The 16,574-nt window shown below is 43.4% G+C and overlaps 1 protein-coding gene across 1 annotated transcript in view; it reads left to right on the top strand.

Moving 5' to 3' along the window:
- Window positions 1–13,789, top strand: part of ITGB1 (integrin subunit beta 1) — a 47,582-nt gene extending 33,793 nt beyond the window's left edge. Inside the window, exons 10-16 of the mRNA XM_056857233.1 lie at window positions 426–566; window positions 1,257–1,453; window positions 2,309–2,547; window positions 6,880–7,102; window positions 8,024–8,253; window positions 9,795–9,961; window positions 13,582–13,789. Coding sequence (XP_056713211.1) covers window positions 426–566; window positions 1,257–1,453; window positions 2,309–2,547; window positions 6,880–7,102; window positions 8,024–8,253; window positions 9,795–9,961; window positions 13,582–13,647 — 1,263 coding nt within the window. The 3' untranslated portion in view covers window positions 13,648–13,789. The remainder of the gene's footprint in view (window positions 1–425; window positions 567–1,256; window positions 1,454–2,308; window positions 2,548–6,879; window positions 7,103–8,023; window positions 8,254–9,794; window positions 9,962–13,581) is intronic.
- The last annotated feature ends 2,785 nt before the right edge of the window (window positions 13,790–16,574 follow it).

Here is a 16,574-nt window from a genome sequence, read left to right as displayed (position 1 = left end):
TCTGTTGAAACCTTTTGAAAGCATGCTTCATACTTACTCCACGAAGACATTTCACAGCAAATGGATATAGTAACTATTGTGAATTCATCTAATTTAGTAATATAGAAACAATAGCTAAAGTTGACAAGTAAGACTTATTTTTTTTCCAGATGTAACAGCAGTACATAATTTTTTATTAATAGTTGTATTAAATGGATATTGAGGTTGATTAGCTTAATTTTACTATTCTTAGTAATCTGGGGTCGTGATGAATGTGGTGAGCTTGAGCACTGTTAATATATATTTCGTGTTTTGGTTTTTTTTTTTACTATTCCCCTCCCCCTTCTATTTCTGTACCCCTACATTGAAAAAAGAAAAAATATTAAAAGGGGAAAAAAGAAAGCATACTTCATGGTATAACCAGACAACTCAATTTTATTTTTTAGTCATTGTCTTCAGAAGTCATTTTGGAAAACAACAAATTACCAAAAGAAGTCACCATTGAATATAAATCTTTTTGCAAGAATGGAGTGAATGGTACAGGAGATGAAGGGAGAAAGTGTTCAAACATTTCAATTGGAGATGAGGTAATTTCTGGAGCATTGGGGGTGGCTTCGATTTTTTGGATGATTCAGAAGTGTGCTGTGCATGGTGCCACAAGAGCCAGCATGGTGTAGTGGTTAAGAGCGGTGGACTCTGATCTGGAGAACTGGGTTTGATTCCCCACTCCTCCACATGAGCGGCAGAGGCTAATCTAGTGAACTGGATTTTGTTTCCCCACTCCTACACACAAAGCCAGCTGGGTGACCTTGGGCTAGTCACAGCTCTCGTAGAGCTCTCTCAGCCCCACCTACCTCACAGGGTGCCTGTTGTGGGGAGGGGAAGGGAAGGCGATTGTAAGCCGGTTTGAGTCTCCCTTAAGTGGTAGAGAAAGTCGACATATAAAAACCAACTCTTCTTCTTTTATAAAACATTAGCTAATATTCGTCTGTAGAGAGAGCCAGCGTAGTGTAGTGGATAAGAATGGCAGACTCTAATCTGGAGAACTGGGATCGATTCCCCACTCCTCCACATGAAGCCTGCTAGGTGACATTGGGCCAGTCACAGTTCTCTCAGAACTCTCTCAGCCCACACGGAGACAGGCAATGGCAAGCAACCTCCGTACTTCTCTTGCCTTGAAAACCCTACAGGGTCACTGTAAGTCAGCTATGAGTTGGCGGCACTTTCCACCACCATGTTACTCTGTAGTACCAATACTCCATCTACGTTGTTGACAGGTTAAGTTTGAGATTAAAGTAACAGCCACCCAGTGTCCAGAAAAAGGTGTAAGTGACCCCATCAGAATCAAACCGCTGGGTTTCACCGAAGAGGTAGAAATTAAGCTGGAGTTCATCTGTGAGTGCGACTGTCACAAGGAAGGAATTCCAGACAGCTGGCTGTGCCATAATGGAACATTTGAGTGTGGTGCTTGCAGGTACGTAATTATTAGCTTGACTATTTTTCCTCAAAAAAGTTAGTTGCAGAGATAAATTATTTCTGTTGTGAAAAATAACAAAAATCCTTTTGTCTGTGATGGGAAACTAAACGATATCATTGAAGAAGCTTTGTGGACATTGCTATTAAAGAGAAAAGGGATGTATTTGCTGTCTTACCTCCCCATTCCCTTCCTCACGGTAGTTTATTCCCCCTCTTTCCACTGCTGTATCTTTTTTCCCCTTTGTCTTCCCCCTTTTCCTGCTTTCCTTCTTCTGTACCAACCTACTTTTACCCAAACAGAACTTACCGGACCTTTTCCCCCTCACATGGGCAAACCCACCAAAAGAGAGAAAATAAGGATGGGATATCCAAGTGAGCCCCCCAGTTCAAAAGTGAAATTTGTATTAAATGACCATCACTGCTGTGTTGGTGCATTTATATATTTAGGCCCCTAATACTGGCTAATAACAGGACCTTAAATTCCCCTCAAAATGTTTGGCTGGTATTGTGTTGGGGCTTTTCCATAGTGGAGGCCTTGAAAGCCCGTGTGTGTGTGTCACTAAAAAGCAAAGTGTGACTGCAGTGGACTCTCCGCAGTTCCAGATGCCAGTTGCTGTTCTCTACAGTGAGCAAGTTTATGGGTTATTACACAGGTGCAAGCAGAAGAAAGCAAGCTATACATGAATTTTGGAATATCTAGCAATAGGACGAACCCTTTTATCTTTTCCATACAACCTGGTTTTTGCAATTTTGCAATTACAAATTGTTTTGAATATAGGTAAGAAGAAATGCTTACATAAAACTCAGATTTCACAGTTCAGGCATGCGATGGACAGTTTTGTTTTCCTTTCAGGTGTAAATCGGGGCGTATTGGGAAACACTGTGAATGCAGCATGGATGAAGTAAACAGTGAGGATATGTCAGGCACCTGTAGAGCGCCGAACAGTACGGAAATCTGTAGCAACAATGGAGAGTGCATTTGTGGACAGTGTGTGTGCAAGATAAGAGATAACCCAAATGAAATCTACTCTGGCCAGTTTTGCAACTGTGATAACTTCAACTGTGATCGATCCGATGGCTTGATTTGCGGAGGTAAGTAGTTTTCTTTCAGGTGCATTTTCAAAATGCTGAGATTCCAAGTCTGAAACTACTGTGAGGAAGTAGGAGGAGAATCGGGGCTTCCAGTGCTGACGCTGGGCTGAGTGCCACGTCCTCCCAGGGGCTCCTGGGGGGAATCCAAGTTTGCGTGTAATTTGGGGTGTTTTACCGCACCCCAATCCAGCCCTTGCAAGTGGGCTGGGAAGCAGGAATTCCCTGCAGCCATATATGCGGTTTGATCTCCTGAATACTCCGAGGGAGCTTTATTAAGTCCCCCGGAGTTTCAGACGTTTGATCCCGTGGGCACGAAGGGATTGAAATCGCCAGCGCGCAACTTCGGCATTAGACTCTACCCTCCAGCACTTTATAAACATCATAAGGACTACATCAAGATTAAAACCTCACCTCCAGACGCCCAAGTGAGTAGATAAGAATCCTTCGCTTTTCACTGGCGTTATCGAATAACAGGGGGTTGAAGAAAACATTCCTGGTAACCGTTTTCCTCCCTTAATTGAACTGGATGATTTTGCTGCATGAGATCCATCAGACAAAGCAGCAGGAGCCTTATCAAACTGATCAACTTAAACTAAAACAACGAGCTTGAATGATTGACGTAAGATCTGCCAATCCGACGCGTTCTTAAAGGAAGGGGAGGGAGAAACCTTTGAGAATTTGCTCAGGAAAAAAAAGGTCCTCCAGCCACGTTTTACAACAAAGAGGATTTCTTGACCGGAAGACTCTGTGCTTCATTCAATATCCCTCTCTATTGTTCTACAAGCAAATCAACAGGAAGAAGGTCGTAGGACCGGAAATTCGTCTTACTCGTGTTACACCAAAACCATTCCTGAAGGTAACAACCATAAAAGAAAAATACATTTAAAAAAAAAATGAAGCACCCAATACAAATCTATTTCTAAAAATAACAAACATTTATTAGTTAACACTAAAGACATTGATATTCCCTTCTTGGGGAATTTGCATAAATAAGAGGCTTAAAGCACATGAAGCTGCCTTATACTGAACCAGACCCTTGGTCCATCCAAGTCAGAATTGTCTACTCTACTCAGATTGGCAGCGGCTCTCCAGGGTCTCAGGCAGGGGTCTTTCACCTCCTTGCCTAGTCCCTTTAGCCGGAGATGCTGGGATTGAACCTGGGACCTTCTGCATGCCAAGCAGATGCTCTACCACGGCCCCTCCCCAGGCAAGTTGCCAATAACTATAATACGGAGCTCCAATGTAACAAATGGTAAGGCCCCCCCACCCCCAGTGACCCCTGCTCCACGCCCAGAACATGGCTAACCCCCGCAGGACCTCCTGCACTTCTTGCTACTTCCAATACAATTCTCCCTGTACCTTCTGAACCCACCCCTCCCCCTTGCTCTGATATCAGCTCCCTATTTCCAGGACAGCAAGGAGGGGGACCAAAATCCAACCACTTCACCCGACCCCCTGCCCCAGGGGGCAGCTCCCACCCTAGCGACGCCTGCTCCCCACCCCAACCCCTCCTGCTGAAGCAGACCCTTCCCTCTCCCACCTGCAAACTCCACTGGCAAACGACACCTCCCCCAAAAAAATCCAGACTCTGCAAACGGAGGCTGATTCCCCCCCCCCCACAAGCCATTTGAGCTTTACTACTGAAACTTGAGCCGCTGCTCTCCACTTGCCCACCAACCCGGCAGCTCTTGCGTGCGCGGCGGGCGGACGCCCTGGTGGGAGGGCTCGGGGAGACGCATGCACGCTCCACGGGGGCAGGCGACTCACGAGTAGGGAGCCGACTTCATCCTCCTTCCCCCCACCGCTCCTCCGTCCGCTGCCCCCAAGCAGCCAGCATGGTCCCTTTAACTGGAGAGGCTGGGCATTGAACCTGGGGCCTTCTGCATGCCGAGCAAACGCAAACGTTGCAACGGCCCCAGTTCTGCTGACCCAGATTCCCCCCCCCCGCTACCCAATTCTCCCTGTCCTCCCCGGCCTCCCAATCCCAGTTCCGTTGCACCAGCCCATGGAACCGGCCCCATCGCCACTCCTTCTTCTCAGTCCTGGCGCCCTGTTCTCCGCCACCCAGCCTCCGCTTCCTCCACCGGCCTGGCCCCAAACTGGCACCGAGGCTCCCCCACCCCCCCCCCCCCGCGGACCCGGCCTCCCTCGAAGCACTACCGGTTCAGTTGGGCCGGTTCTGCTCGCCGGGGCAGCACTCCACGAAGCTGCAGAAGAAGCCGGGGTTGGAGAGATAGCCGGTGAGCGCCCAGTTGAAAGTTCAGCCGAGCTGCTGCTGCCGGGCGTGGGAGGGCCTCTGGGGGCAGCAGGCAGGCAGGCAGCTCCTGCCTCGGACTGCTGGGAACCACGAGGCACCCGGGAAATGGGCGGGGCAAAGCCGGAAAGGCCAGCGACTTGGAGGAAGCTGAGAGGGAGGGGTGAGGAACAGCTGAGCTGCGGCGAGCCGGGCGTGCCGGCGGAAAGAGCGACGCGTGCCGGAAGTGGCACGCGTGCCATAGGTTCGCCAACACGGCGATAGAAGGTCCGCGATGAGGCAACTCCTGGAATACTTCCTGGTTCTGCCGATCTAGAGCGTCTGGTAAAACTCGTTGGTATTTTCAACTTTAAAAAGTTATTTTAAGCCTAAATATTCATTTCTTCAACCCGAAAAAGATATTAAGCTGGTCAATGAAATATTCTCTGTCAACTACATGTAATGGACTCCTGCTAGATGACCATCAATTTCTTAACTAAGTTACATATGTAAATGTCTGGAACCTCTCCCTGATCTGGCTAAATTCATAGCCCTGCCTTTATGAAATTAAAGGAAACTTTACAGAATTTAACCATGGGAAAAAAAGTACAGGACATGCTTGCTAAACATTCTGAAGCGACAATTAAATAATTAAAACAGATATCAACACAGATGGCTCAACTGATTTCAATGATGATGACTCTTGACCAATCATCACAGGTATGTAATCAGAAGTTGGATCTGGTTACAGAAGACATAAAAGTCATGAAAATTCAAATTATGGCCACAAATACAGACATATAAGTAATGGATTCTTCTGTCCAAAAAGTCATGGAAGAATACAAGGATACAAAGAAGAAGACAGAAGTCCAAGAAGGTAACCAGCTGGTGACAAAGAGATCAGACATACAAGAAATGGACTTTTCATCTTAAAAAGTCATGGAAGGACGTGTGGATATCAGGAAGAAGAGAGCAGGTCAAGGAAAACAGATTGAAGCCATGATGGAGATGAAGCCCAGAAAGAATTATTTTTGGATACGCAGCCTGCCTGAGGAAATGAGAGAGAATGAAGAAATCCTGTTCCCATACCTGACTGACTTATTTCAGTTGCAGAAGGAAGTATTAGACCATGGTTAAAGGACTGATTTAAATATGATTGCTGGATTGGAAGGCTTTGACAGTGTGGATGGGTGGCATGGCTATTAACGATGTAGTGGAATTAAGATTTAGACATCATTTTGGGATTATGTAAACAAGCCCTCCTTATATAGACTATCAATGTGATATAAAGGTATACTGGAATTTTATAAGGGGTGGACTTGTGATATGGATTTGGGATATGATTTACAATGAAATAAGATCGATTAAACAGGAAATATCCCTAAAATATTGGAGAGGATGTTGTTTAGTATGATTAAATTTATGTTATAATGGCTGCAAGATTATTTTATGCAGCCAAATGGAAAGGGACAAAGGTTTCAGAATAAAGGGATTAAATCATTTAAATGTTAGAACTGGTGGAGTTGGAGAGATTAGGGAAAAGGGGAGAATTGAAGGAATTATTGTGATAATGTATAAGATCTGGGAAAAATGGAAGGTCACTTTTTACTCTGATCCAGAATGTAAAATTTTATATAACATGAAACTTTAGAATGAGATTAATACTAGGATCAGAATATGTTAACAAAGGATAATAACATTTCATTAAGAGGTAGATGGAGGCGATGGGGAAGTCGATTTATTTTTTATGTTTAATGGTAATCAAGACAACAATTAATGTAATTGTGATTTTGATATTATTTTTACATTGTTGTTAAAATTATGAAAAATTTATAGTTTTAAAAAACCAATAAAATTTATTTTTTTTAAAAAAAAGGAAGTAGGAGGAGAATCTGGTAGATGATAGAAAGGAATGGTCTATGCCTGAGATTCTCATTCCAGGCTCTTGGACAGCCACATGCGCAGTTACCATCAGAGGATATAAACTGACAAGAGACTCCTAATGCCACAAAATTTGTTTCATACTGCATTGGAGCTTGGTACTACGCAGTCTTTATCTCCCCCCCCTCCTTTTTTTTTTTTTTTTTGTGCTTCTGTAGGACATGGTGAATGTAAATGTCGTGAATGTGACTGCTGGCAAAACTACACAGGCTCTGCGTGCGAGTGTCCCCTGGATACAACCCCATGTGAAGCTGCTAATGGGCAAATCTGCAATGGCAGAGGGACCTGTGAGTGTGGGGTCTGCAACTGCACTGATTCCAAATTCCAGGGACCTACGTGTGAGTTGTGTCAGACCTGTCTTGGAGTCTGCCAAGAGCACAAGTAAGGGCTTTTTAAAAAAAAGACTATCCTGTTCTTATTATTTTTATTTTATCATATAATCCTAAAGGGAGAATCAAACTGGCTCTCAATCACCTTCCCTTCCCCTCCCCACAACAGATACCCTGTGAGGTGGGGGGGGGGCTGAGAGAGCTCTAAGAGAGCTGTGACTAGCCCAAGGTCTTCATGTGAAGAAGTGGGGAAACCAACCCGGTTCACCAGATTAGTGTCCGCCACTCATGTGGAGGAGTGGGGAATCAAACATAGTTCTCCAGATTAGAGTCCACTGCTGTTAACCACTACACCATGCTGACTCTCAAGGGGCAGGGGTGGGGCGGCGAAACTACAAATGCAGAACAAAGATATTGAGGAAAAAATAAAATGCTTGCCATATATTTTGTTCTCAAAGATGTGTACAATTGGGGACTTTGAAGCACTCAATGTTTGTACACATAGCTGGTTGTTGCGTAGACAGACTGTTAAACTGGAGCCCAGATGATTTTGCTTTGATAGATTTCATGTATAATTTGCCTGTCTGTTTCAGTTAGAGCATGAACATTATGTAGAGGTGACCTGGTGGATGCTTCTGTGGAAATTCTAAAAATTACCTAGGAGCGCTCAGAGCATTCTTATGTATTGCCCTGGGATCATTATGAAATGTCTTGTTTTAAGGGTACATCTTGAATTTGAGTGTGATTCATATAAACGTGTTAATGGGAGGTTCATAATATCATAGTGGCTTTCCTTGTAATTAGAAGAGCATCTGAGGTCAGAGACCAAATTGTATGTTTCATGAAAGCTCCAACTTCATTTCAGACTAAGCTTTAGTTTAACTTGGTGTGGTGTTCAAATCTTGCTGAAATGTCATCTTGAAATGAGTAGAATAATGCTTTACTAATATGTGTTGTGTCTGAACATCAACAGGGACTGTGTCCAGTGCAGAGCTTTTGGCAAAGGGGAAAAGAAAGATAAATGTGATGAGGAGTGTTCACATTTTAACCTGACACTGGTAGACCACCGGGACAAGCTGCCACAGCCTGGTGACTTTGATGCCCAGTCTCATTGCAAAGAGAAGGATATCGATGACTGCTGGTTTTACTTCACCTACTCAGTGGAATCGAACAAAGCCCTCGTCCATGTAGTGAAGACACCAGGTACTACTTTCTGTTCATATGGGGAACAGCGCTTTAGGTTTAAAACGTCGTGGAACACAAGTGCTGGTCTGTCATGCCCTAAGGCTTTTCCTTTTCTTCATTTAACCATGTGCTCTTCATAATTGTCATTTAACCCACACGTCACTGCCATGGTTCTTTTTGGGTTGCAACTTAGGAATTATGTAAAGATTAAACACATAACAACGCTCCTGAGTTGAATATTGTATATGTTCATAGTTACGATTCCAGACAAGAAAAGAACCGGAGGTTTGAAGATGCTTTAATTGTAATGATGCTTACTATTCCAAAGAGGCTTTGGCTGTATATGAAAACAGTTGAGTGCAGCAGTGGGCATTGAAATAATGCAAACCAATGGTTAGCACGGTCTGTTTTGGAGACTCAGGTGACTAAAAGCATGCTTTCCAAGCAGTTGATAGACAGGAACTGTCGTTCTGTCAGTGGTTTCTCCATGATCTTGTTCAGCAAGGAACACTCTGCACCAGTAGCTGCTGTTAAATGTAACATGTCCATAATGCAAATCCCACACACAAGCCTGTTTTCAAATACACAGGCACATTGTCCTTGTTAGCTCAGGGATGGTTCTGAAGTGCCCTTCGTTTATTGCATGACCTGTTAAAGTTGAGGAGGTTGGCAGATGTTTCACTGAATTTTCAGCATTTTCTTCACTTCCTGAAAATGGCAAAATTTAGCCCAGTTAAGTGGGCAAGTAGCTTGCTGTTGCCAGTGCTGCCAGTATGACTTCTTTTCACCACCTCTTTTTTCCGTTATCCTTTCTCCATTCTCTTCTGTTGTACACTGCACCAAAATAGTGGCTGAGTTTGGAGGTGGGGGGGAGAGATGTGAAGGTGAGAGACCATTCACAGCAGCTACTGGTCAGCAAATTACATGGGCAGCCTAATCCTGGAGGAGGGGTGATCCTCCGCAGCCAGGAGCGGCACAGCCTCGCCACCTCCTCAGAGGCTTCCAGGCCACCGTGGAGGCAAAAAAAGTTTAAAAATTAAAAACAAAAAAGGGAGAAATCCTCCATTGCCTCCAGCGGGGCTGCGGCACCAGAAAAAGGGGCATTCCTGGGGCGAAAGGGCTGAGGAAGCTTCCTAATGGCAAGTCCTCCCCCAGGAGCCCCCCCCCCCACAGAGACACACACACGGGCGCAGGCTTTCTCTTCTGAGATAGCTTTGCTGGCATGGCTGCGCTGGCGGCAGGGGCCAGTGGCTCCCAGACACCGGTGGGTTTGCCCCCATGCTGGGCGTGATAAGGTGGCACCTACGCCGGCACGGGATCGTGCTGGCTCCTTCAAGAGCTTTGCCCCCCCCTTCAGGAATGGGCTGTAAGCCAGTGTTTTTGTATTATTACGTTTTACAATCAAATGGTTTTCTCTACAAGTTAAGCTCAGAAGAGAAACAAAATTACTCAGACATTTTCTTGGCAGATGTAGAACTCCAGAATCCAGTCTATGTCACGTTCCCATAGCATTTGTTTTACGCTGTGTTGAAACCGTCCTGCAATTATTTGCTTCCTAGAATGCCCAAGTGGCCCTGACATCATTCCCATTGTCGCTGGTGTGGTTGCTGGAATTGTTCTGATTGGTCTTGCTTTATTGCTTATCTGGAAACTGCTTATGATAATTCACGACAGAAGAGAATTTGCAAAATTTGAGAAGGAAAAGATGAATGCCAAGTGGGATGCGGTGAGTAAGGATCTTAATTAACTGAAGTGGCTGTGTATACAGTCCAAGGAGAGTGCAGCAAACTTTATTGTTGCTCTTCAGATGTTTTAAGTATATATTCCCACAGGATAAAGAAAGCAAGTTTGAATTAGATTTTCGCTAGTTATTGCCCAGCAATCCATGCAAAGCCATATGATTTTTAGACTTGATGGTTTAGGCATATAAATATTCCATTTTATGAGTAACTTTAAGCCTGTTTGACCCAAGAATTCAAGATAAACACAGTGCATTTGAGCTAAGTCCAATGGGAAGTATCCTTTATCTTTCAGCCACAGTGCATACAGCTTCCATTAAAAGATGCTTCAGCTACTGCTGAAAATGCAACTACTTGAAAATTCAACATGCAAATAAATTTAGTGTAGATGCCTCTATTCTGTTCATGCTAGAGGTATCTTTAGTAAACTTTGGGGCTTTTAAAAGTTTCTGTTAAAGCACAGAATGGGACTATAGACTAAAGATTACACTAATAATTTTATATAGATCTAGCACAACTACTTTTCTTCCTTTGAGTATGTTCCAGTCTCTTCTGTATCGCACTGACCATTTTTCTACCTTCAGCAAGAAAATCCAATATACAAGAGTCCTATTAATAATTTCAAGAATCCAAACTATGGACGTAAAGCTGGTCTCTAAGTCTCCGTTCGTATTTTCATTTGTTTCTTTCTCTGCATGCCACTTTTTTCAAACTTCCTGTATGCACCATTAACTAACTACCGCTTGAGTCTTGCATACTTTACCAACTGTTACTTCAGATTGTAGAATTACAGAGTAGTATTTGGGTGGAGAACAAGTTAGGGTCCAAACCAAAGTTATGGTTTCAATAAATTGGGTTTTTAGTTAGATTTGAATTATGCAACTCTGTGCACATGCACGCACCCACAATGCTAATACTTTGTTGCCTTCAGTGGGGCCCCTTTAACCTCTTAAGAGGGTGGGCATTATTCAGCCAACCGCCAGTCTTCTCCAATGCCCTGTGCAAAATAAGAAGGGCAGCACCCTTGAGGCACTAGGAAATGCCGTGTTACATAAATAGAGGTGGTAAAAGCAAAGGACAGTATTCTCCAAATAAAGTATAGCCATGGTAAAGCCAAAGCTAAGAACCTTTTAAGTCTCATTTTTTTTCCAGTGGAAGAGTTGAGCATGCTTTTAGAGCTTTCCCCCATTGAACCCAGTGAGCTGAAAGTGCTGAATTCAGCTGGGTTATGCTCTGTATTTTAGGAAAACATGGCATAACTATGGGTTTGGTAGTGTAGGTGTGTAAGAGCGGAATGGGGTTGACTGTTACATATACATCTTTTTCTTTTCCTTCTTTTTTTTTCTTCATCCGTTTGAAACTTCATGTTTTTCCTCCTTTAAAAATACATGAGGGGTAATCATTCAAGCTTCCACTTGTGTGGCCTCCACTCAAGAGGGAGTCACTTAAGCTTCCAGGATATGTGAAGTAGGAACTTACACATTATCTACATGGAGGTATGCATAAGCTGTCCCTATGGTGCGGGTGCCCTGACCTGGATGGCCCAGGTTAGCCCGATCTCATATCTTGCAAGTCTGAGTAGGGTCAGCTCTGGTTAGTACTTGGATGGGAGACCATCAAGGAAGTCCAGGGTTGCTACACAGAGGCAGGCAATATAAACCACCTCTATTTGTCTGTTGCCTTGAAAACCCAACAGAGTTCCATAAGTTGGCTGCGATTTGATAGCACTTGACACACACAGCGTGGGCACTTCCGTCTTCTGTTTGGAGAGATTTCATATTTGCCTGTGAGTCTTGAAGTGCCAAAAGAGCAAGTATAAGTTGTTTAGTGTGTGTTTTTTTAGTTTTTTTTATATATAATATTTCAACACAGTACAAAACACAAAAAGAAACAATACCATACACATAACATAACATAGATACTAAGTTGCTTACTGTCTTTTGAGGCTTTTTTGAGATATGAAGCATTCCCAAAGCTGCTGATTTTGTTCCTTCCCACCTTTGTGGAAGTTGTTGTTTACCACCTGGATATCAGGCGCAGATTGGAAGCATGGTCATGGCTAGGTAAGAGGTCCAGACTCTTTGGAATTCTGTTCCAAAGATCGGCAGTATCTTTTCCTTCCTCACTGCCAGACTCATGTCATTCCTGCACCACCATCAGAGGTGGCATTCACGTTACGCTGTTCCATGCGACTTGAGTATTTCAGGTAGCAAAACGGGATCTTGGCTGTGACTTCCGTTTTGCTCTTTCGAGTGGCTTCTCTTAAAATTCAAACACGATCAGTTAGAAGCAAAGCAAACAGGTCTAGGAGTCGCCTCCTTGTGAAGAAAAATGTTTGGTGAGAGTGTTCAGTGAAAGTACATGTTTTTACATTAACATGCTTTCTCGCTGCCTACCTTAAAGCATTATTAGTGTCTCTTAATGTATGCCTTTCAGCCTTACCATAAGCAAACTCCAGTGATTCTGAGGCACGTGTGTATAAAAGCTTTGCATGCTTTTGACATGTACATGTATGTACAAACCAGTTTGATGGAGACAAACTGCCTATTGCGAAAGTAGAGGGTTTATGCTTTTAACAGGCTTTCTCTAATGTGTGCAGACGGTATCTCTGGCACCTCAGATGCTGAAAACAGCATGCGGGAGTGCTTAATTCTTACGCACAGTCCACACTCAGATTTCTGGAAGTCAGTGGAGCAGTACATTGATGTCGATATGTAGCTCAGTGCAAAATCTGGTAGTATTTGTTGAAGCAAAATTCACAATTTATCCATATAGTCGTGGAGGTAGGTTTTTACAGCATATGTCTGCTCTTGTTGTATACAGCTTGTTCATACAGGATTTCTGAGCAATAAACCCTCAGTTCTGTCTGCTTTGGCATTTGCTAGCTCTGCCCATGAACAGCTAAGGATGGGAATGGCTGTGTTCCCCTTCCGACTAATTTGTGTGTGGCAGAATAAGCTGTATGTATGAATCCTGTAGCAATTATTGGATGTTGACCATAAGTAGAATATGATAAGAACAGATTCTCTGTACTAAATTTTGAAACCTGCACCTTGGCTCTGCACATAAGGCCTTGTGAGTAATTATATTTGCAGTAAATTTGTACTTACGGCTGATATTTCTATAAAGTGCATATTTGCCACTGCAAAATAAATATTGACTTCATACAGTTTGTATCCACCTACATGTATGTTCTTTGAGAGGGGGTAGGGAGAGTCTACAGAGGCAGTAAAGCAGCCTGTCCATAAAATGTGAACTACTAGCGTTTATAATGCTGTTATTTCTTAGTAGATTAAAATGCTGGAATTTAAGAGGCTCAGCTTGTCGATATTAGCAATTTTAAATACCTTAATCGGTTGCATATTTGTAAATCCATAGTAGGCCTGAAGTTGCTTGAGAATCGTAACTGTTTCTTAAAAGATGAACTAGCTTGCTTGAATCCAGAGATCCTGTGCAGGAATGAAGGCTCTGACTTGTACATGAAACCCTGGATATTTGTGTGTGTGCAAGGACTGCCGATGGAGCTTCTTAAATACTTCAGATGTATTTCAGTAATTTGTCACGCTTTTGCAACCTCGAATATTAATAAGTTGTATTTTTCTTCTAGGGTGAAAATCCTATATACAAGAGTGCCGTGACAACTGTGGTCAATCCAAAATATGAGGGAAAATGAAAAGAAAAAAAACCCTGCTTTGTAACTTCACAACACTGTATGCAATGTAGCAATTTTGTAGTCACAGTAACCTAGCTTTAGGGCAATACTGCAATGAATTTACTAATTCATTACATTAGGTTTCTTTCCTATGCAGATTTTTTTTAATGTACAGTATGATTTTTTTTTTTTTAGTGTGAAAGTTTTTTGTTTTCTTTTATTCGTGAAATCAGTGCCAGGGGACTGACAGAAAACTTGAGACTGCATAGCCCGTTCTGCTTAAGGTCACATGGTGCCTTTTTGACCTTTCCTTCCTGTGACAGGAAGGAAGTGGCTGATTCAATCATTATGAGGGGCTCTGCCTAGCCATTAAGTATTAATAGTAGACCGGTTGTAACTTTACAGGTACATCAGGGATGCGGCTTGAACACTTAGTGCAAGCCAGGTAATTCCTCAGAAACTGAAAAGTTTTCTTTAGCTTGTGAATAATGGAGTGTCTGCCTCAAGACTTACCTTATTGGATACAGTAAGCTGAACAAGATGGAAATCATGATGTAAATGACAATTTTATAAGCTCTTAAGCATTTTAAATTGTCAGGAGGTTATGAAGAGTAGAAGGACTAATAGGTCTGAAACAATAGCTTTAATCATGCCATATTTTTATGCCATTGCTGTACAGTAGCCTACACTTTTTACTTTGTACATTCAAGTTGTGGGCTTTGGTACTGTGAAGTACCAGGACATCATCTAAATGCATAAAGGCCTTAATTTCATTAGGTGTTAATTTTTTTAAAAAAAAACATGTCTTAGTTTAAAGCCTGGTGCTTTGTCACCTTTTTTAATCTATTTGGTCACATTTTATATAAGATTATTGTCATGACAACTTGATCCCCCCCACACACAGTTTTAGCTGTAAATTTGCCTTTTACCCTGTAGCTAAGATTGTCTAACGTGACTCAGTCAGAAGATACCATTACTTGATGTGTCATGTATATTTGCCTCTGACCAGTCTGTCCTATCGTATCACATTCTTATTTTAAGTGCCTTTGATTTTAACAAATGTTCACTTTTTACAGTGCTATTATGGAAGTTATTTATTAAATAAAATATTAAATCAGATCTGTTTTTTTCTCTCTACCTTTGGTAGTTTAGTATATTTCAAGCACTCTGTACATAATTATTTATATATCTCAGCAAGAACTAATAATGTACACTTTCTAGCAACTTAAAAGGTCTGAGGAAAAGCAGTGGTTTGGGATAAGATCAAAATACATCATTCCTGCAGGTAACTAAACATCTGTGTACTCAGCGTGTTTATACAGGGTTGGATCCAAAGCTTCTATTCTGCTAACAATGAAGTCTTCCTGCAATGCAAGGAACATTCTGTCTGCTAAATCTGACCCATACTTTCGGGAGTAACACATGAAACAGCCTTTAGCTGACATTACTTAGGTAGATATAAAAAAAACTGGTGTCTGTTCAAAAGCTTTGAAATTTTAATCTCGCAATCCTAGGTGTGTTTACTAAGAAGTATGTCACGTTGGACTCAGCGGGACTTGGAACTAATTCTCACTGAGTGGGAAGCCTATGTCCGGGCAGTTACTCTTCAAATTACAGGAATGCTCCGGCATTGTAAAAAACATTCCTTGCACATAGACTGTTATGCTTAGGGAAGAGGTTCGACAGCGTTGTTTTCTGTGTGGAAAGACACTTGAAAGCCACATCCCATGAGGGGCTACTGCTGTAGTAAAAAAAAAATGGCCATCCCTTCCCCCTGTATAGTGTAGAAAAGCTTTGCATGTGCACATAAGAGTCAGTGGGTCATGGCCTTTAGCTAATAATGTGAATAACTCTGAAAGAACATCATAAGGAAACGGCTAGCTTCCTTTTTCTGGAACTTGAAGTCCAGTACCACTTCTGAGTACTCCTCAAAGCCTAAACAGATAACAGATGTTCCATCTCCATTTAACCAGAACCCAGGCATCATTTCTGTGGCTCCACTACAAACTTGTAGCATGAAGTCCCCCTGTACTGCCATGAGTCATGGATTTTTTTTTTTATTTCTGATACATCATAAAGTTGACCAATTTCTATGGTAAATAATGTTGCAGTTCAGACTAGGACTTGTTCTACCTCCAGTCTTCCTATACTTACTTTAAAAACATTTTCGTACCTATGAAATGTGCTCATAACTATGCATGTCAAATTGAGGACAAGCACGTGTGTGTGTTAAGTGCCGTCAAGTCGCTTCCGACTCATGGCGACCCTATGAATGAAAGTCCTCCAAAATGTCCTGTCTTTGACAGCCTTGCTCAGATCTTGCAAACTGAAGGCTGTGGCTTCCTTTATTGAGTCAATCCATCTCTTGTTGGGTCTTCCTCTTTTCCTGCTGCCCTCAACTTTTCCTAGCATGACTGTCTTTTCCAGTGACTCTTGTCATCTCATGACGTGACCAAAATACAATAGCCTCAGTTTAGTCATTTTAGCTTCTAGGGCCGTGTTGGCGAACCTATGGCACGCGTGCCACTTCCGGCACGCGTAGCCCTCTTTGCCGGCACGCGTGGGTGAGCTCCAAAAGGCCTCCTGGGTCATCTGTGCTCCTCCCTCTCTCAGCTGAGCCCCCCCCCCACCGTGCGTGCGTCAGCGGGTCAGCTTCCTGCCTCGCACGCAGGCAGCTGGCTTCTTCCTCTTCCCCCCCTCTTGCCCCGCAACAGCTGATAGGCGGCGGGGAGGCCAGCAGCAACGAGGCGGGGCCTCCTCCTCTAGGCTCCAGAAGCAGCTCGTCCACACCGCCTTCCTCCTCCTTGTCCCCCTCAGGCGGCTCCCAGCAGTCCAGCTCTAGGCTGCCGCCGCCATCGTCGTCCTCCTCAGGCGCCTCTCCCCCGGCAGTTTTCGCCCGCCTCCTCCGGGCGCTTGTGGAGGGCCAGGCGGCCCCTCAACAGCCGCGC

The sequence above is a fragment of the Euleptes europaea genome, chromosome 11, assembly GCF_029931775.1.
Source record: "Euleptes europaea isolate rEulEur1 chromosome 11, rEulEur1.hap1, whole genome shotgun sequence".
Classification (NCBI taxonomy): Eukaryota; Metazoa; Chordata; class Lepidosauria; order Squamata; family Sphaerodactylidae; genus Euleptes; species Euleptes europaea.
The sequence above is the reverse complement of the archived record's forward strand: the minus strand, read 5'-3'. Positions and strand labels throughout refer to the sequence as shown.